This window comes from Mytilus edulis, chromosome 5, assembly GCF_963676685.1.
Source record: "Mytilus edulis chromosome 5, xbMytEdul2.2, whole genome shotgun sequence".
Taxonomy (NCBI): Eukaryota; Metazoa; Mollusca; class Bivalvia; order Mytilida; family Mytilidae; genus Mytilus; species Mytilus edulis.
This window is the reverse complement of record NC_092348.1, coordinates 19,233,096-19,254,892: the sequence shown is the minus strand read 5'-3', so window position 1 is coordinate 19,254,892 and position 21,797 is coordinate 19,233,096. Positions and strand designations below refer to the sequence as shown.

At 32.9% G+C, this 21,797-nt stretch overlaps 2 protein-coding genes across 2 annotated transcripts; both read right to left on the bottom strand.

Annotated features, from left to right (window-relative positions):
- Positions 1-1,627: 1,627 nt before the first annotated feature.
- On the bottom strand, positions 1,628-3,411 carry LOC139523147 (uncharacterized). Its single transcript, XM_071316949.1, has 2 exons — positions 2,022-3,411; positions 1,628-1,952 (listed from the first exon to the last, which is right to left on the bottom strand). The coding sequence occupies exons 1-2, from the start codon at positions 2,836-2,838 to the stop codon at positions 1,774-1,776; spliced, it is 996 nt and encodes a 331-aa protein (XP_071173050.1). The 5' UTR covers positions 2,839-3,411; the 3' UTR covers positions 1,628-1,773.
- Positions 3,412-9,452: 6,041 nt separating this feature from the next.
- Positions 9,453-18,488, bottom strand: LOC139523146 (uncharacterized). The gene is made up of 5 exons (XM_071316948.1): positions 17,869-18,488; positions 14,877-15,056; positions 13,297-13,462; positions 12,279-12,542; positions 9,453-9,810 (listed from the first exon to the last, which is right to left on the bottom strand). The coding sequence occupies exons 1-5, from the start codon at positions 18,261-18,263 to the stop codon at positions 9,634-9,636; spliced, it is 1,182 nt and encodes a 393-aa protein (XP_071173049.1). The 5' UTR covers positions 18,264-18,488; the 3' UTR covers positions 9,453-9,633.
- Between the last annotated feature and the right edge of the window lie 3,309 nt (positions 18,489-21,797).

Genomic DNA, 21,797 nt, shown 5'->3' with positions numbered 1-21,797 from the left:
ACTTGTTGAATATGATTGAAATGTTCTTCCAAAGTTTCAGAAAATATCAAAATATCGTCTATATAGGAGATAGCAAAATTTAGATCTTGTAAAACTATTTCCATTAGTTGACTAAATACAGCAGGACTATTTTGCAATCCAAATGGCATAACATTAAATTCGAAAAGTCCCTTATGACAAACAAATGCTGTTTTTGATTTATCTTCTTCCGCCATCTTAATCTGCCAGAATCCTGCCCTAAGGTCAATTAATGAATAAAACTTTGCAGCCCCTAAAAGTGTCAATATATCATCGATAACCGGAAGTGGATATCGGATTGCTAACGTAGAAGAGTTCAGGGACCTGAAATCTATGCAAAAGCGTGTAGTTTTATCTTTTTTATCAACTAATACAACTGGTGAGGAATAATTACTATTAGATCTTCTTATAATGTTTGCTTCTAACATGTCAGTTATTGCTTTATTGACTATTTCTCTTTTGTGTAATGGAGTTCGATAAGGTTTGTATCGATTCTCATTTTCACAGTGTCAGTTTGACCTAATTCAGTATCCTTAAAAGCAAAAACATCTCTATTGTTATTCAACAGTTGCAACACCCTACCCCTATGAACACCAGGAACATTAAGATCAGTTTCAAAAACATTCTCAATTTCAGAGTGCTCTTGAGAAGATTCAAGTGAGACAACATTTTCTTCTAAAACTGGTGAAGCCCTTCCTATTGCTATGCCCCTTCTAAACTTATAAGTTCTATTCGTAGTATTAACTATAAGTACTGGCATTTGACGCTTTTCATTAATGTTTGCAACTGAATTAGCAACCATTAAACCTGGTTGATAACTCAAATGCCCCTTGGTAATTGGTGAAATTTCAAAAGATTTAGAACTTGAGAATGTATAATTTTTATTACCTTTTACATAACAAATATTACTAGTCTGAGGTTTGAAGACAGAGGTTTGAGCAAGTCTAACAATTGAAGCTATATGAATATCTTCTACTAATGGTACATAAGTTTTATTTATCCTTAAACATCCCAAATCAAAATAAACTCTAACACCAAATTTGACTAACCAGTCACGACCCAAAATTGCATTTCTGTTCATGTCAGATACTACATAAAAAGTATGATTCATTTTGTTTCCTTTCATGTTAAAGTCTAAATTTATACTTCCTAAAACATTTAAAGAAGCCCCGTTAACTCCTTGTAAATTGACTTTCTTTTTTTCTAATTTTGGTAATCCCTTAATTGAATTGTAAATCTTATTATGCAATAAAGATACTGAAGCTCCACTGTCAATTAAACTTCTAACTTTCATATGTGCAATTTTAATCAAACAAGAATTTGGATTTCCCGCTAAATTAATTTCAAATGTTTCTACTTGTTCAGATTCATTTTCAATTTTGTTTTCTGATGCATTTTCAAATGATTTTTGTTCTTGATAAGTTTCAAAATTTCTATTTTGTATATTTGAATTTCGCGCTCTAACCTTTTCATTTCCGTTGAATTTTGAATTTCGCGCCATATTTCCTTTGTTTACTTCCGGTTTTGTATTACGATTGTTAGATTTTTTATAATAATTTTTATTCTCGTGATAGGTAGAATTGTTAGAACATGCATTGTTAAAGTCTGTTGAGTTGTTATTTATTTTTTTTAACCATGATTCATATATATTATATACAGGTTTTGTATATCTATAATTAATTTTTCTCTCAAACCTCTTATTTCCCTTAATTCCCTTAAAAGTCTCCCTATTGGCTTCAGCATAAAGAGACCGTCTTAGTTTAAATTTTCCCTCGGTTTCCTAAATTGTTCATTTGATCTTGCCCTACAATTTCTTTCATAATGACCTGGTTTACCACAGTTCCAACAGAAGAATGTTCTTCTTTGTTGTCCTGTCGAGTCAGACTTGTTTTGTACAGAATTAAACCTTCTAGGATATGTATTTGCATTATTACCTATCGTGTTGTCATTAAAATTGTTTTGTACAGAATTAAACCTTCTATGATATGTATTTGCATTATTACCTATCGTATTGTCATTAAAATTGCCTCGGGGTACATGTAATTCGGCACGCGAACTTACTGTGTTGACATGAAATTTAGTTTTATCCCGACAATATTTTGCCTTATGGCCAAATCTGTTACAATTGTTACATTTCACACCTATTTCTCGGTAATGCGATATGTCCATTGGAGTTATATTACGCTCATTACTGTTATTTTTCTTTAAGTCAAATTTTCGTCTTAATTGTGTTTCAGCCATTGCCGAGTTTACTGCTTGAGCCAAAGTTTGTGGATTTTCACGCATTATTTTCATTCTCAAATAATCCTGATACAACCCATTTATGAAAAAGTTAACGAATTGAAGTTGAACTATTGGTTGATTGATATCTTGCCCTCTAAAAGCATCTGTTGCTAACGTTAAAATTCGTTCTCCAAATATGGGAACATTTTCGCCAATTTTTTGATTAACCTTGTTCAAAAGTTCAAATGCATATGATGCATCAGGAATATGCCCATAACGAAAATTCAATTGAGTTTTTAGATTATCCCAATTATTATTCACCTGATCAGTTTCTCTTAACCACCTAGCAATGAAATCGCTTACTGGCCCTACAGATGTTTGATAACATATCATTTTACAATCATTCGGACCTAAATTTGTAATCATTGCATATTTTTCTATAGATCGAATCCATTGAGAATATTTTTCTGAATTTGAACCGTCAAAGCCTTCAACTATCGAATTGACACCGTTTGCTGTTAATTTTTGAGTAAGACCTTGAACTTGTGTTGCTAAATTTTGAAAAACTAACCCTACATTAAATTCTTGTTCAGCCATTTTTCGAGAATATAATAATTAAGATTATCAAATAAAATATCACACGTACCTTAGTATTTTTCAGAATTCGTCCTGTCACGGTTAACCAAAAAGAGTTTATAACAAGATGGAATTTGTTATCGTTTATTAGCTTGCCTGAGCCGGTCTAATTCATACAATCAAATACACAAGTATATATACAAAATATAACGGTGTCAAGGTTTCTATTAATTTGACCATTATAGTCTTAAATCAAAAGATACAGGGATGAATATCTATTAAGTTGTCTCTATTTGACATGTTTTGACATGTTTTGACCAACCTGGAGATTGATGGTCAAAGAATGCACGTATTTCTCGTGTTTTAACTAATTGCTACATGTCACCATCTGGTCTGAATGTAAACATGTATATATATATATATATAACCTATAGAGGTCAATTGAACAACCTTTTACAAGGTCATGTTTTTCTTAATAGATATTCCCCTGAATTCTATTCAATTTAATAAACATTTTTGAGAATATATAATCCTAAATATAAATGTAAATATATATAATATATATTTATATATATATTTTAAGCCATCATATTGTCACACATCTCTGGGGGGAAAAAAGACGCTAAAACAACACACACAGATAACCTATAGCTAAGCTTTTCCACTCGCAAAAGCAATACTGTCTTAGTAAATATTCTATACTTTAAAATTTCTTTTTAGCGATTCCGACCTTTATATTTAGTTTGATTTAAGGACAAAGCTTACAGGAAAAAGCAGTTACGAACACCATAATTTAGTGTCTATTAAGTGTAACGAAGGAGTGAAATCTACTTAAATCAATTTTTTTTTTTATCAACTTCTAGCACTTAACAAGTTCTTATAGTATATTCTTCGTAGATCCTTTTACAAGTTTACAAAAAACATACTTCACTTCATTGTATTGATTAAAGATGAAAAATTCAGACAGAGAGACAAATTGAAGTGAATTTTGTAAAACTTGTTAAAAGTATAAGTACCACACAATATTGTCATCAAGAGGATTATAACTCATTTTGCTCTAGCTCACGTGACTCAACAAAATAACATGACGAAGTATTTTTAAGAAGTGTCAATGTTAGACAAAGCATTCATAGATGATTTGGTGTTGATAGAGAGGTATCTCCTTGTTACTTGATTTATAAGTCGGTGCAAACCTTGCAGGCTTTAAAACACGACTACCAAATTATTGTTATTTTGTTAGAAATCAAATGTACGCCCTTAAACAGTAGATCATCTTATTTTTATGGTTTATGGGCCAATTTGATGTTTTCCAAGATAAGTATTTTCTTGGTTATTATAAGTATTATAAGGAACAAGTCAACTTTATTTGGTGTATGGAATACTTCTAAGGTGCGCATAGATATAAGAAGATGTGGTATTAGTGCCAATGAAACAGCTCTACATCCAAGCCACAATTTGTGTAAGGAAACCATTATAGGTCAAAGAACGGCATTCAACGTGCAGCATTGGCTCATACCTGACAACAAGTTACAAAGACCCGACAATGACTAATGTAAAACCATTGAAATTGGATAACCAACGGTCTAATCTATATCTATAATACTAAAATTACGAGGTCCAATTTGTCAGCCGTCATCACGTAAAAACGACGAATCAAAGAATTCAAGTTTATATACAACTAATATAGTACAAAGGTGTAGATTAAAAATTACACCACTCCAGGCCATTTTGTTTTCCACGTGATTAATATTGCCAATAATTAGGAAGTTTCGGGTCGAGTCCGATACCGATACCAATAGTATAATCACCTGTTACCTATTACCTTATCTGTACGTTCTGCATCTGACAGGCGCACCACCAAACGGTGTATTCGGGATTAATATGCTATATACACGGGTCATAATCACAGGGTTGACACTACTAAATTGTCAAATTGTTACCTATTGTAGTATTTCAATACGTAAGACTTTCTAAGATAACAATACGAATACTAAAAATCTGGACTAAAAATAAGTTTCATTTGTTAGCGGGCATGACGTAAAACAGCGAATTAAAGAATTCAATTTTATTTATAACTAATATAGGACAATGCTGTTGATTAAAAAATACTCCATAAAAAAAAATAATTCCAGGACCTTTTGTTTTCCAAATAATTAATATTACCAATAATTGATAAGTTCCAGTTCGACGGGTTCAAACAGAAAGATTTGAAAGCAGAGAAATTGTGTATCTTATAATCGGCATGACTTTATCAGATGACAGTACTAATACTAAAATAAGGCTTGCGCATAGTTATTTACTTTAATTCAGTCACGGACCCGCGATATCACGGGTGTGTTCTAGTAAAAACTAAGAAGCAGGCTTACAAGGTAGCAATTGAACCAAGAGTTTCTATTGAAGTTGGAGTTTTACGGACGCCATCACAAGCTGGTAGACCGTTATGGAATATCCACTTCAAAGACGATAGCGGATATGTTCCAAATGATCTAACTTTATCCTGTTCCCTATTCCTCGAATTTGACCTACCCAATTCGACTCATTACCGGGTTTGTACTAACATAAGAACTTCGTCGGGTGCCACATGTGGAGCGGGCTATGTTTACTCCCTCCTTTGGAGCGCCTGAGTTCACCCTCAGTTATTGTGGGGTTCGTGTTGCTTAGTCTTTTGTTTTTTATGTTGTGTTTTGTAAACTATTATTTGTCCTTTTCTTCTTTAGTTTGGGAGTTGTTGGATTATTTTAGAATTGTGAGTCTGTATGTCCCTTTGGTATCTTTCGCCTCTCTTTTATTTCATTACAGGACATTAAAAGATTTAGTCAGTTCAAGTAAAAGATAAGATAAGATTATGTAGTAATACTTAGGACTTTTCGTATATGAACAGTTCGAATACTAAGCTATTAAACAGATTAGCGTTAACCTTTTACTATATTTAATACAGTACAATTATATATAAATCAGTTTGCAGACGTTGACTGAATATATCGCCTACTTAACTGGTTGTGATTGATTATATTTTTGCAATTCATTTATATATGCCCGACGCATTACAAGTACCACGTACACTTAACATATCAATGATCCATGTAAACAAATTAAAGGTCGGATGAACCCTATGCCTACCCAACGAAATTGTAAACCTTACAACTAATAGAAATGTTCAACACTAACATGGGACTATAATATAATACTATCATATATATACTATGCGACATGTCCAAGCGCACTAACCAATGAACACCAAGAAAAGGTCGATGCCAGAGGAACTTTGTCATACAAACACGAACACCTTAACTGACTTTTAACTAAAAGCGCTCAAACAGTCGGTACAGTTGACCTATACAGTTACTGCTTTATACAGCGTCCGAGAAACAAACCTAATCAATATTATTCACGACCATGATGACACTAATAACTTATCCATGAAACGAGGATGAACTTTATCTGACATGAGACATAATCTATATGTTAGTTGAATAGTCCCAGGTCTGACAGACCAGTAAATGATGCAAGAAAATAATTATTCTATTACTCATAAAATAACATATGCAGTTCTATAGAGCACTTGCTAAACAATGAAAATAAGACCAATGACAATAGACAGATGAAGATTTCGTAACATTATAAAGAAAATACCTTCTAAAAATGTAAAGTTTTTAATGGTTAATTTTCTGTGCAGTTTTGTGTACTGTTGTTTGTATTTTCATAGTTTTTGATTTGTTTTTCGCCATGGCATTGTCAGTTTGTTTTGGACTAATCTTTTGCCTCACTTTATACAAATTAGTTATGCTGCAACCCCTCGATTAGCATCTCTATGTCTTGCATTCTAGAATCAAATTACTCCAATATCTCTAGATATCAACTATATATTATTTTTATTGCTTTAGGTCACTAGCCACTGTGAAACGAATTTATCTTACCAATTTATAGTATAGGAAGTTTAGACATACAATGATTCATGTAGTTGTAAGCCTTGGTATCACAATTTGTTTTTCTTATAATCTCCAGTCAACACTGCAGTTGCAGTTCTGTGAACACAATTTGTGGAGTATTGAACCTTTCAAACAACATATTTCAAGAGAATACTCTTAGCAGCTTTATTACAATATATCTTCAATAAAAAATGCAACAAATAATTTGATTTACAATGTTTATGTAAAATATAACAAAGCACCGTAATCATTCAATTAAAGTAAACTTTAACAAATATCTATATACAACAAGAAAATGTGTTGTGATTGCCAACGAGACAACTACTGTATATTTTAATGATTATCGCAATAATAAGAATTCACATTCGGATATCTGATACATATAACTGTATGCAAATTTACCTGAAATCACAATAATTAAAATCTGCTTTGTTGTCTTTTCTCCAAAAGTAACAAAAATAAATGCATGCATTAATTTCTGATTTACAGTATCCCAAGTCCAAATGTTAATGATGTAGTAGATTTATGATTTCTTCATCCAATCATGATAATTAACCTGTAACTTGTCATGACAAAACAATACACCAAATATCAAATCAATATCTTCAAGCATTTTAAAGAAAAAAAGTCTTGAAAACTGACAGATGGACAGACAGATGAAGTGCAAACCTAAAGTCACCTTTGACTTCGATGATAGGGGACTTCTAAGAATGATGTCAAATTCCTTAAAATACATAAATAAGTAACTAAGTCAGTAAATTTTTCATTTATATTGAAATCAGATTTAATTTGCACTATTAAACATTGTTAAAACCAACCACCTTCTGTATGTGCCTGACCCAAGTCATGATCAGGAGCTTGTAACTCAGTGGTTGTTGTTTGTAGCTGTATTTCATATTTTTTTCATTCATTGTTTTACATTTGTGATTGCAGGCCCTGGTATAGGGGACTATGCAGTATGGGTTTTGCTCATTGATGAAGGCCATATGATTACCTTTAGTGGTAAAACTTCTATGTATTTTGGTCTCTGATGCAGCGTTTGGCAATCACACTACATGTTCTTATTTGATAATCATTTAGAATCAGCACAAACTTACAATCAATAGTATACAATTGTTTATCAAAGCTCTTACAACTTTTAAAGTAAACATGTACATGTAATTTACTAAATACAAAACATTGCTATAAACAAGTACACATAACTAGAGGCTCTAAAAAGCCTGTGTCGCTCACCTTGGTCTATGTGAATATTAAACAAAGGACGCAGATGGATTCATGACAAAATTGTGTTTTGGTGATGGTGATGTGTTTGTACTGAACATTCTTGCTGCTTATAATTATCTCTATCTATAATGAACTTGGCCCAGTAGTTTCAGTGGAAAATATTAGTAAAAATTTACAAATTTTATGAAAATTGACTATAAAGGACAATAACTCCTTAGGGGGTCAATTGACTATTTTGGTCATGTTGACTTATTTTTAGTCTTACTTTGCTGTACACAATTGGTCTTTACAGTTTATCTCTATCTATAATAATATTCAAGATAATAACAAAAAACGGCAAAATTTCCTTAAAATTACCAATTCAGGGGCAGCAACCTGACAACGGGTTGTCCCATTCATCTGAAAATTTCAGGGCAGATAGATCTTGACCTGATAAACAATTTAATCCGTTTCAGATTTGCTCTAAATGCTTTGGTTTTTGAGTTATAAGCCAAAAACTGCATTTTACCTCTATGTTTGATTTTTAGCAGTGGCGGCCATATTGGTTGGATGGCCGGGTTACCGGACACATTTTTTTAAAAACTAGATACCCTAAAGATGATTGTGGCCAAGTTTGGATTAATTTGGCCCAGTAGTTTCAGAGGAGAAGATTTTTGTAAAAGATTACTAAGATTTACGAAAAATGGTTAAAAATGGACTATAAAGGGCAATAACTCCTGTTAAATCATTGTAGTTATGTCACTTAAAGAATATTTTCATTATTATGTGTATTTTTCAAAGGCTCAAAATGACATTTTACGCATTTTCACCATTTTCCCCGCCAAAATTTGGGTTTTAATGCAAAATATTTTTTTTTCCTTATCGGTGACCCATGTTTTTTATTTGCTCATTCTTTGAAGCTATATTTCAGCTTTTTATATTGCAATTTTGGGGGAGTTTTGGACCAAGTGTCATAGAACGTTTTTTTTTTATATTCCGATAATAATATGTCAACACCTCTATTTTCCCTATCATTTCATTGAAAAATGGTCCCTTTTACATACCTGTTTAAAAGTAAAATTTTGAGCTCAAATGGTCTGTGACCCCCTATTTTTTTCGACCAATTTATTTCACTTTCTATAAAGAATAAAATAACAAAAAATGCAGAACTTCTGATAGAAAATTTGAATAGACCCGAGCCACCTTAAACATGAAAAATCTATCAAATATGCCAAAAAATGTCACTTTTCAGATGGTTTTTGTCAAAAATGACAGTGGCCCCTTCCGTTTTTCATCCTCAACCTTTATATATGTTATGTATTATCATCAAATACAACTTACATTTAAATATTAAGAATGAACACAAATGCGGCCACTTTCATCGAAGACGGAAACCGTCTAAAATTTAACTAAAGTTGTGAAGATTTACGTAATTTAGCATGACTTAATATAATGATGCTAGTACCCGATAAATGTGCATTGTATGGTCAAAAACAGCCCATATTTATGTTGCAGAAGCATTCTAATTTCCAATATATAACTAAACGTTTACATTTTAACAATTTTGTAACTACTGCTATATTTTGGGGCCAAAAAGGGGCCTTACTGGACCTACTACTTTCGAAACACTTTCAGGCATAGATGATGATGTGAATGTTGAGAAAGCTGAACAGAAAATTCATGTTCAGTCAACCTTACAATTATTTAGTCTAGTGAATGCCTCCACCAATACATCACGATCTTCCTTGAGTAATAAGTCTCTTGGTTTGGAGTAGAATATTGTAGCTTGACCACCTTCACATAGTTTATTCTTTACATCAGTCAAATGACCAGTCTTGATTTCTAGCACTGTAAATGTTACCTGAAACATAAATAGGAATGATAAATCATTTGGTTATAATTTGTGAACAATGAGCATATTTGTAGGTGGAATTAAATTAAACTTCGTGCAATCATCTACAGATATTTATCATGCACTTCCAATTATTGTTTTGCCATCTATCTATGCAGACACTTATATTCATTTTTGTCTACCCTTCAATTACAAGGATATGACAAGTTATAGTTATTGACCAAGCAAGTCGGTATATAGAATTTAATCTGCACAGCTCAGGTGACCCTTATTAACCCGAACAACGTAGGAGTTCGGGTTAAAGGGTCATCCTGAGCGCGTGCAGATTAAATTGTATATACCGATTTGATTGGCCAATAACTGTTTTAACACATGACGTCATTAATTTACGTGAACGTTTTAGATGTGGACGATATTCCGCAATCCACGGATCCGAGGAAAGTTTATTGAAGGGTAAGAAAGGAGGAAATACGACTTTCATTGGTAAGTTTTAAATTGATAACTTTCTTTGGGGGTTTAGACTTATTGTAAAATTGCGATTTAATGGTAGATTTTTTTTTTAAATGTTTCTGTTAGATCTATTCCCATTCTTTATTTAATAAGTGACGATTAAGACTTTGACAAATTGAGTACTTCCAAATCGTTGTATGAAAAAAAATCACAACGGAAAGGGTTAGTGCTTTTGAATTTCTTTCCATCAATGATATGCTTTAATAGAGAAAGATAAACCGAGGAAGATGTTATATTAACCAAATTTTACGTTTCTCTTTCCAATCTTTTACTCCCCCTCCCCCAAATTTCTTTGTATCTATGTATACTGTATTAATTTTTAAGACACATCCATCTAAATGAAGTCTGATTGATCTCCAGCTAGTCTCCCTGTTTTAAAACAAACTTAAATATGACCCCCTTTAAATTCAATTAAAAAATATGGGGAATAGATATTCAAAAAGTCATTATAAATTCCATTGAGTCTAAAACTAATCAAAATCAGATTTCTTTTATTCGGATATTCTAAGATACATTTTTTTTTTGGCGGAAATTACTAAAAATTGTTTTAACTATATTTCTGACTTTAAAACACTGATTTAAGATTTATGTTGTACGCAAAATATAATAACATTTTATGTTCAAGCTAAGATGGAAAAAAAAGGAATGAGAAACCTTTCTTTTTTCCTATTTTGAAACTACGATATTTGTACAAAGTTCAATTTTGTTGTAATTTCAAGGCAGGCGTCGGATTCGGGGTGGGGATAAACATGTCGTTCACCCTAGGATATGGACAAAGTATCGTGTTTTGCCTTAAAATCGTCAATATCGTTTTAAGTCTCGCTACACTCGGTTATATATTTTTTTAATTTGATCGAATAACGCCCCTTTCAAAATCTAGGAACCGCCCCTAAAGGTAAAAATAGATTTGAACTGTGCAGTATATCTGAGGTAGTTAATGCACACCTTTGCGGTGCATTATCCAGATTATAGCACAGTAAGAACAAAGAGATTTTACCCATGTCATGTGTTAAGACTAGTTAAAACTTGGTTGTTTTGGTAATCATCAAATAAACCAGTGAAACGATTGCTTGTCAGTTTCTTGCATGAAAGTGACGACAAAAAAATCTGTATTTTGATAAGATTGTATTTTTTAAGATCCATAGCAAGTTAGAAGTACTGGGAGTAGAGAGGGGTTCAACTGCTTCAAATAAACAGAGACTCAAAGCATCCAGTTATAGCTCTCCAGGCTTAAATTTGTTTATTGTTACTGGAAAAAAGCTTAAATGCTCAACTCAGACCAATCCAACAATAACCTTAGACTGATGTCAGATACTTTTCCTACTACATTTTATTATTACACATGCAGTATTAGGATTTAATCTGTTATAGTGCATGTATCACATACATGTATATCTGACAGGGAGAGTGAATCTGAGCCAAATAATATAATCTTTAATTTAATTTGTTGATATTTGTTAAATATTTGCAACCACTCTAACACAGAAGTAGTATTGTCAACAACTAAAATTCTGCTGAAACCAGTGCTAAGGTAATCTTAAACTTACAGTAGTGAGGTGTGTTATTTTGCTCTTGGATAATTTCAGATGAAGAACAACAATAAAACCCATTGAACAGAATAGACTTCTGTCAAAGTTAATATTATATATTTTGTCCATGAAGTTATAAACAATATCCTGTTACATTTTATTTTTTATTTGGGGAGGGGGACATTTGCAGCTTGCAATTAAAAACCTTAACTCTATTAAACATGTTGAATTTTGATAGTAAACATGGTAAATATTTGTTCTTCTGTCAAAAAACGTTTTTTTGCTAAATACATCTACAATGTCATGAATGTACATGTTGTTATACAGCTGTCAAAAAGATGAATGCAATCTGCACCAAGTCATAACATTTCTGTCAGCAAGCACAAACTGCACGACTTTAATTCTTATTCAATTTTAAGATATGTTAATGCTACATACTTCAGTTCCAACTACTATAACCCCAGGGCGATACTCTCTCAGGCCATCTGTTCCATCCAGTTGTCCTGTGAAGAACTGGTCAAGTAAGAGTAAGTCTCCTCCATGTTTTGCCAATATATCTGGGCTAAACCATTGATATATTGGCTTCTCAGCATGAACAGACATTTTATTTCCATTAGCTTCACTACATGCATTTGAATGTCTTCTTTTTTCTTGTGCCATTCCAATATGGTTTTTATTGACTGAATGTTCTAAGTTCTTAACCTAAAATATAATAATATACAGTTCATTATGTAACTGAAATTCAGTTTATGAAAATTTGAACATTAACCATGATACTGGTTTACACCAGCCTTTCTGCATGTTCTGGTAAAAGGAATTTTAGTTGAATATTTCATACAGTATATAGTAGTTTATCCTTGGGTAAGATATTGGATAAACGATAAAGGAATTTAAATATATAACATGTATAAGAGTAATTGTATATCATGTTTACGGAAAATAAAACATTTGTAATGAAAGAAAAAAATATTTTGAAAAATAAAACACAATAAATTGTGTGTACTTTAAAATTTGTTATTACATTAAATACATTATAAATTGTATAAGATTTTTTATTGTATGTAATAGGAGTAAGAGAAACAATAAAATCAACACCATTAACATGCATATGTAGAATAACCATGAACTTTAAATAGTGGTTATATAAAGATTTGGTTATTTTGCAAAATGTCAAGTAGTAAATATTTCATGTATATCAAGCACAAATTAATATCAAATTCTATAGGCATGATAGGTAGATTCTGCAAAGTGGTTTAACTGACATGAAGGGTGTAAACTTTGACTGTAATTTAAACAAAAGAGGATAGAAAGTATAGGCCAATACATCATGACAAAGGATCAGAAATTTTATTCTGTAACAGCCATCATGGAACGATTTGTTGCAAGTGGTTTCTTTAATGTGCAGAGTACATGTATGTGTAATACTTTGTAAAGGTATTTATATCATTCATCATACCTCTACAACTGACACAACATGAGGCTTTCTTCTTTTTCCTGTAACAGTCTTTGAAAGGATGTCAACAGAATAAGCTCCTGGTACTAAAATTATATCTGACTTTGCTGTAACTTGAACTCTCTTGTCCAGACAAATCTCTGTGTTCCCAATGAATGCTGAACCTGGTCTGAAAAACAAACAAACAATGAACCCAATAAAATTTAATAAACAGCTGCGCCATGAGCGCATGATATGCCCGACGTCTTATGTGGAAGTCTTGTGCAATAATCATAAAGAGTTTATGAGAAAGTTTTAAGCAATAACCATATATTGTTTTAGAGACACGGCGGGACATGTGAAACCCCCCACCCTGTTTTTTTTTTACAAAAACTAAATATTACCAAAATAAAATTTTGAATCAAAACCAAAAAGTATACAGATCGTTAGATTAATATATCAAAGAAGTGTGTAAAGTTTTAAGCAATAATCATAACTTATTTTTGAGATACGGCGTGACATGTAAAAAACCCTCCCCTGTTTCAAATTATACTCAATAACTCAAAAATAAAATTTTTAATAATCACCAAAAAGTATACAGATCTTTAGATTAATAGAACAAAGAAATGTGTAAAGTTTTAAGCAATAATCATAAATTGTTTTTGAGATACGGCACAACATGTAAAAAAAATCCTCCCCTTTTTTTTACAAAATACTCAATAACTCAAAAATGAAATTTTGAATCATCACCAAAAAAATATACAGATATTGAGATTAATATATCAAAGAAGTGTTTAAAGTTTTAAGTCATAATCAAGAATCATTTTTGAGATACAGTGCGACATGTGAAAAAAAAACACACCCCTGTTTTAGTTATAAAGTGCCGTAACTCAAAAATTTTAAGCCTTATTTTCACCAAAAAGTATACAGATCATTTGACCATCATAAGAAACAACTATATGAAGTTTCATGAAATTTGGATAAGTTGTTCTCAAGTTACGGTGCGACATGTTTACGCCAGACAGACAGACGGACGGACACCTGACATTTGTATACCATAATACGTCCCGTCAAAATTTTGACGGCGTATAAAAACAGCCCTGTTCAATTGGAAATGCCTATAGCTATGAATATTATCATTGAAGCAAATTGATGCGAGAAAATATGGTATGATGAGAACCTTACTATGCGGTATTCATTTTGCTCATTGTTGAAGGCTATATGGTGACCTAGGCTATAGTAAGTTGTTAACTTCTATGCTGTTTTGTCTCTGGTGAAGATTTGTATCAATGGCAATCATACTACCCTAAAGTGTTGCTTTATTTGAATAACCGTCAGTTCATTAGTTAAGTTTAGGTATACACCATTTCCTACATTTCTTTTTACAAGTTTTATGTATTAAAACTTGATTGACTTCATCAGTCTTTTTAAAAAATTGTAATTCTTTAACCTGATCGAAAAATTATATTTTAAAGCAATGTAGTTTTTAAAATCCTGTAGTTCATTTCTTTAGTGGTTTCACTATTATTCATTGAACAGTGTACAATGTACATGTACACTTATGTCTAATAACATAGTACATTACAAAACTGTAAAATACTCACAGAGGCAGCAGTCTACACAATTTAGAGAATTCTTTGACCATATCCACAAACATATCTTCTGGCACACCACCAACAGATTTTCTATATCCTTTTCTATCAAAACAATGGGCATCCTGATAGGCTATCATTACTTGAACAGCATTGATGAAATTAATAGGATCTGCACTATCTAATTTGTGCCTGAAATAGGTGAAAAAAGATAAATGTCTGAGCAAAGGCATTGAAGTCATGGAAGTTATGTAGAGAAGCTGAAATGCATGTAACACCCTTTAGTTAATATGGACATATTTTTTCTGTAATAACATACATTGTGTACATTTGTAGCTGTACTATGCATGATTGCCAAACTATAATAGTATACTATACAGTATAATATCTTACTAAAGTTTAGTACACATAATCATGATAATGACAATAACATTAACATGATTACCAATGTCAATAGACATTATAGAACTTGTATACATTGCAACATAACAGAGGATGTGTATTGTCACTTTGGAACATTTAACATGTATCATATATGTTATCACAGATGTTTTTAGATATTTTAGCCCACGACAAGTACACAATGTACATGTATGTTATTTTTTTCTAATAACTTATTTAAGTTATACCCTTGACTGATAAGTGGGGTTGTTTAATTATATATACTAGAACACACCTGCGAAATCACACGCATTCAGAGTGTAGTTGAAGGTGTGTTAAGTGTTGTAGGATGAATTTTTGTAAAAGATTTAATGACCTGAGAATTTTAGGAAAGGTATCAAAAGTCATACATGTAGGTGCATGTACAATGTACTTGAGGACAGGACAATTGTTTTTCTACCCCATCTCTTCTTTTTTTTCAAAATTGTCATGTTTTTGTTTTCTATTAACAATGATTAATTTCAATATGAGCATATATACATTTAGTACATTATGAACATTCATTACTATAAATAAAGTGTGTTTGCTTTTTACTATCAATTCTCAGTGTACTAATTGATCCACAGCGGTCATTGATATATAATATAGACCCTCTGTATCTCATATACTTAGCATGCTTAGTGACCCTATGAATTTTGTAAAAGACTTTAATATGACTCGAGAATTTTTTTCAGAAAATGTATCAAAAGTCATACATGTAGGTACTTAGGGACAAGACAATTGTTTTTCTAGCCCAACTCCTCCTTCATGTCCTTTTTTTCTAAATTCCCATTTTGTTTTTGTTTTTTAATATTTCAATTCTATTATAGCGTTTATAAATCTGTATATTATGAACATTCATTACTATTTATCCATCAAAGTGAATTTGCTTTTTACCATCAATTCTCAGTTTACTAATCGATTCTCAGCAGTCATTGTCTGATTGACATATTACATTGTATATAGACCCTCTCTATTTATTTAACTCTGTGACCACCGTGGATAGTTAACCTGAAAATGATAGCAGATAGCAAATTCACTTTTTTCATTAAGTATACATGCATGTATGTTCAAAGACTTCAAAGTATACAGAAAAATGCAAACCGGAAGCACTTTTTTCCGGTTTTCCTCCAAAAATAACCCATACAGGATAATCATAAGAATGGATGACAAATGGAATGGGTACTAAACTATGCAGGGTACCTATAGGACACAGAGGCATGATGATTAATTTATAGTGGAAGGAAGAGAAGCGACACACAAAATGAGGTCTAGTCATTTAATAGTATATATTTATGGAACTAAAATCTGTTTCAATCATTTGATACCAATTGTTCCACTTACAGTACATGTACCTAAGTACATGTACAACAGCCTACATTGTACAATGTATAATTTGGGAAAGATGTCAGAGGCATTTTGCAAGAAAAAATTGTGATTTGTTACAATTTTTTCAGCCTCCATACTAAATACTGATAAAACAGGCAATACCTACATGTATGTTTCCCTGGAACACAAGTAGCTACATTTACATGATCATGTACCATGTGCACTATTACTTCATTGCCAAAATATTATACCACTATATATATATATCTAGTGGCCTTTTATACATGCGTACAAAAACAACTACAAACATGACAAATGTAGCTTTCTATGCAGGATCTGATTTGCTCATTGGTGAAGGACATACAAATGTAATCCAACCTATATATAGCTGCTAACATAGTATGTTACATGTACAAATGGTGAGTGTTAACATTAGTAATCGTAAGCAAATTTTAAATTCAATTAAAGGAAAGATGATGATGATAATAAATGGCTGCTTTACGTCCAGCGGCTATATTTTCAAGACAAGAACATGTTAACATTATGAATATTTGCCCTGCCTTGTACTATACCAACACTCTAGATCTTAGTATGATTTTTTAAGGTGCTAGTTCACAAGGAACCAATCCGCAGGAAGACATGTCACCTAAAATGTAACACTGAACTTATTATTCTAACTTAGAGCTGACCAGTCTTTACTCTTACTCCTTAGTGCGGCATGCTGAGCAGAGAAGCTGTATTAATTTGAATACCAATTTTCAAGTATTTGATTTGACCCTGCCTATGTTCCAACCAATGACCTCCCGCAGCTTAGAGCGATCATGCATCAACAAGACCACCAGGGGCATTTTTGAGACATGAAGGGTTTTGTTTCACCAATATTACATCATGTTCATGTGCATACTACATGTAAATTAGTCTAAGAAAGAATTTACGAAATCTGAAAAGACTATTTTTTTATTGTTTTTTCTGTGACCATGACATAGAAATAACCTTACAAGGGGGTCTCATTGGGAGGTTCTGATCACGGATCCCGCTTAATATTGTTTTGTCAGATTCCTGTATTCCGCTTACACTATGTACGTACAATAAGCAATTCTCATTTTTTTCTTATTTCCTGTTTTCCCTGCACAATAATTTGACTTTCACGTGTCAAGCTTACAAAAAATCGGCAATCCCATGTCCCGCTTAGACCCCAATGAGACCCACTTATAAGATGTCAAAATTATATGGACTTAGCATGCTTATACTTTACCTGAATTCTAACTGATGAAGATTGCCCAAATCTTTCTCTATTTGTTTGGACACTGGAATTAGTACACTTTCACGAATATCCGTGGTTAATTGAAGTAGTTCTTTAACAGACATGCTGAAGGACATACTATCCTGTGCATTCCTTACATGCTCTTTATATTTTTCTTTCAGTGGTCCAAAATTGCCAGTTTTCTCAAAAATAAAATCAACAACATCTAAGGGTGATGGAAAATATTCATCACTGTAAATCACCCCCACTGAATCAAGACAAACCATATTCCAAAGACATGTTGAGGAGGGTATAATCTTCAATGTTCCACCAACATATGGTGAATCATAACCTTCTTCCGATGAACTTGAGGACGAACCACTGCTGTCTCTGTATGATCTCATCATGTTGCCAGTGTTGTTTTGTTTTGATATCGCGACGAGAAAGTTAATAATCCCGAATTGTCATCAAAATTGGAAGTTTGTATTTCATAGTCCTCGCATGTCAAATTCTGAGGATGAGTTTGGTCTACAAGGATCCCTGTCTTCGTTGTATTAACATGATTAAAATTTCATACCTCGCGCTTTCCCACATGTCAATGTTGTGTTCAACTCTGACCTCTCAACATGTATAATTTGAATCGTATCCGGAATAGCAGGCGATTAATTCCGACCTATGATTTGTAAAAAAAATTATAATATATATAAAAAAAAAATGAGCCAGTGTGGCGATTCCTTAGGGTCAGTATTGTAGATCTTGATCTTGATAGGTTTACGGTGATACATCCAAGGATATTAATACACCGCGCGTGCGTCAAGTAATTTACTTAAATGGGTATCTATGAGAAAACCATGCAGATGGTGCTCCATGTAAGGTTGTTTGATTTTGATGAAACTTTGCTTAAATGATCAGGTTGACTTCATAGGGGGTCTCATTGGGGGGTTCCGATCCCGGATCCCGCTTATTGTTTTGTCAGATTCCCGTATCCCGCTTATGCTATGTACGTAAGCAATTCTCATTTTTTTGTCATTTCCCGGGTCCCGCTAGACCTCATTTCCCGTTTTCACGACACAATAATTTGACTTTCACGTGTCACGCTTACAAAAAATAGACAATCCCGCGTCACGCTTAGACCCCAATGAGACCCACTTCATATGAAAGTCCAACAATTTTGATGGCCTTACATCAATGGTAACCATGGTAACGGTAGGAATTTGTTATTTTCTCTTGTTCATATATAGATGCTCCTAATGAAATTATACAGAGACTTCATAGATTTCTCAAATAATAATAAAGACTATAATACTTCTGAGTGTTTATATACTTTTATAGCATAGATAGCATGTGTATGAAGAATAAATCACATAATTTCATTTAACATAACAATAAATATAGAAATTAAGGGGGTTGCCCAACACATAAAATGATTGAAAATCTGACTTTTTCACCTAGTTGCACTAAAACAGACACTACAGCCCAAAAGACGCTTTAATTAGTCCTAAATTTTTTAAGAGCATTACATTGTATTATGTTCAAAATATCTTAAAGGGAATTCGGTTGCAAATTAATATTATAGTTGGGCCCCCTTACAATTTCACTAAAGGTTTTAGCTGGTTCTTCTGCTGTCTGAATTTTGGTGAAGATATCCGGTGGTAGTAGGTTCCAGTCTTTAATGGTATTTGGGATAAAACTGTATTTTAACGTGTCTGTTTTTGTTTGAAGTCGGAGGAAATGTTGACTGTGCATGTTCTTGGTTGTACGGGATGGTTTTTTCAGTTGGTCAGATGGTAAGTTTGCTTGACCATGTATATTCTTGCAGAAAAGAATTAATCTGTTTTGTGTACGACGGTCTTTCAGTGAGGGTAATTGTAGCTGATCTAAAATCGCTGTCATACTTCCTGGTTCGTAATCAGTGTAGTTTGATGTTATAAACCTAGCCGCTCTTTTCTGTACATTTTCCAGTTGGTCTTGGAGATATAGTTGATGTGGGTCCCAGGCAGTGCTTGCATATTCTAGGACAGGTCGTATCAGTCCTTAATAGGCCTGGAGTTTAACTTCAAGTGGACATGCGGATAGATTTCTTTTTAGTAAACCTAATGTCCTGTAAGATTTATTGCATATCTCCTCTATGTGCTTACCCCAGTGTAGATCATTCGTGATGTTAACTCCTAGATATTTTATTGATGTTAGAAATTGGACTTCCGTATTTTTCAAGGTGTATTAAATGATGTTGTTTTCTTCTTGCGACTCAATGTCATCATGTTGCATTTAACTGGTTGAAATCTCATTCCCCAATCTGTCGCCCAGTTACCTAGGGTATCAATATCCTTCTGTAGTTCAGCACAGTCATCTTCAGTATTAATTTCTCTGTAGCATACACAGTCGTCTGCAAACAGCCTAATTTCTGATGTTACGTTATCTGCTATGTCGTTGATATGGACCAGAAATAGGATTGGACCAAGAACCGTTCCTTGAGGAACTCCTGATAGGACTGATGATGTTTCCGATTTAACTCCGTTTACTATCACACATTGAGATCTTTTAGATAGAAAAGCGTCAATCCAATTCAAGATGTTTTTGGGCACGCCATATTTGTGAAGTTTACTTTTTAAGAGCTCGTGCGGTACGGTGTCAAAAGCTTTTTCAAAATCCAAAATAAATATATCTGTTTGTTTCCTTTTATCAATGGCAGTTGCCCAGTCATGTATAACGTTGATAAGTTGGGTTTCACAGCTGTGTCTTCTTCTAAATGCATGTTGTCGGCTATTTAGGATGTTGTGTTTTTCAAAGTGCTGCATTAGGTTTGAGCAAATGATGTGTTCTAGTAATTTACAAGTGATACATGTTAGGGAAACTGGTCTGTAATTGCTTGGGATGGTTCGGTCGTTCTTTTTGAATAGTGGGCATATATTAGCATTTTTCCATTCGTCTGGGATGGTTCCTCTGTTGATGGATTGCTGGAAAAAGTGAGCCATTACCTCTGATATGTTAGGTGCCAGTTCTTTAAGTACTCTTGGATGTATACCATCAGGGCCCATCGCTTTTGATGCATTAATATTTTTTAGTATCTTTTCTACACCCTTTGTTGTTACTATGATGTTTATCATTTTGTCTACAGGAGGAGTTTGGTATGGAACAGATTCATATTTTGTCTCTGTATATACACTTGTAAACTGAGTGTTCAATGCCTCAGCTTTTTGTTGGTCTGTATCTGCGGTCTTATTATCATGAGTCTTAAGTGGTGGTATTCCCTGTTTGTCTGCTTTCTGGTTGTTGATATATTTCCAAAAGGGTTTAGAGTCTTGTTTTATATCGCCTAATAAGTTGTTGACATAGTTGTTGTGGGCTAATTCAATTTCTTTGTTAATATTGCGTCTTAATTCTTGCCATTTTCGTTTTATTCTCATGCTGTTGGTTCTTTTATAGTTGGCATGTGTTCTGTTCTTTCGTTTTATCATGGTCTTGATGTTTTTATTTATCCATGGTATTGACTGTTTTCCTTTTAATATTTTAGTTGGTACATTTATTTTGGTGGTTCCTAGTATGAATTCTTTTATCATAATCCTGTTTTCTTCCACATTTCTGTTGTTTTGATGGCCGTTGAAGTATTTGTCTCTGGTAAAGTCCCTTGAGTCATCTCTCATCTGATTGTAATTTCCTTTCGAGTATTGGTATGAGGTCCTTTCTGGTCTTATTTTTCTTGGTAGTGTGCATCGCAGAGTACCCATGACAATGTCGTGGTCGCTCAACCGATCAGGTGAGTGGATGTCTGTGAACTGCCCTGGTAATGTTGTTATTAAAAGGTCTAGTGTATTACTTTCCCTGGTTGGAAATAGGATGAGTTGTTCAGCACTAGCTTCATTTAGTATGTCTATCAATGCTTGGCCGTCACTACCATTTAGATGAACAAAACAAGTTATAAACGAGTTACATCAAAAGCA

Excerpts from the sequence above, each read along its gene's own strand:
- LOC139523147 (XM_071316949.1), bottom strand. The coding sequence starts at position 2,838 with ATGGCTGAACAAGAATTTAATGTAGGGTTAGTTTTTCAAAATTTAGCA. Across the intron at positions 1,953-2,021 it reads TTTTAATGACAATACGATAG|GTAATAATGCAAATACATAT; the intron begins GTAATAATGCAA and ends ACAACACGATAG.
- LOC139523146 (XM_071316948.1), bottom strand. The coding sequence starts at position 18,263 with ATGATGAGATCATACAGAGACAGCAGTGGTTCGTCCTCAAGTTCATCG. Across the intron at positions 13,463-14,876 it reads TTGTGTAGACTGCTGCCTCT|ACCAGGTTCAGCATTCATTG; the intron begins GTGAGTATTTTA and ends TTTGTTTTTCAG. Across the intron at positions 12,543-13,296 it reads ATGTTGTGTCAGTTGTAGAG|GTTAAGAACTTAGAACATTC; the intron begins GTATGATGAATG and ends ATTATATTTTAG.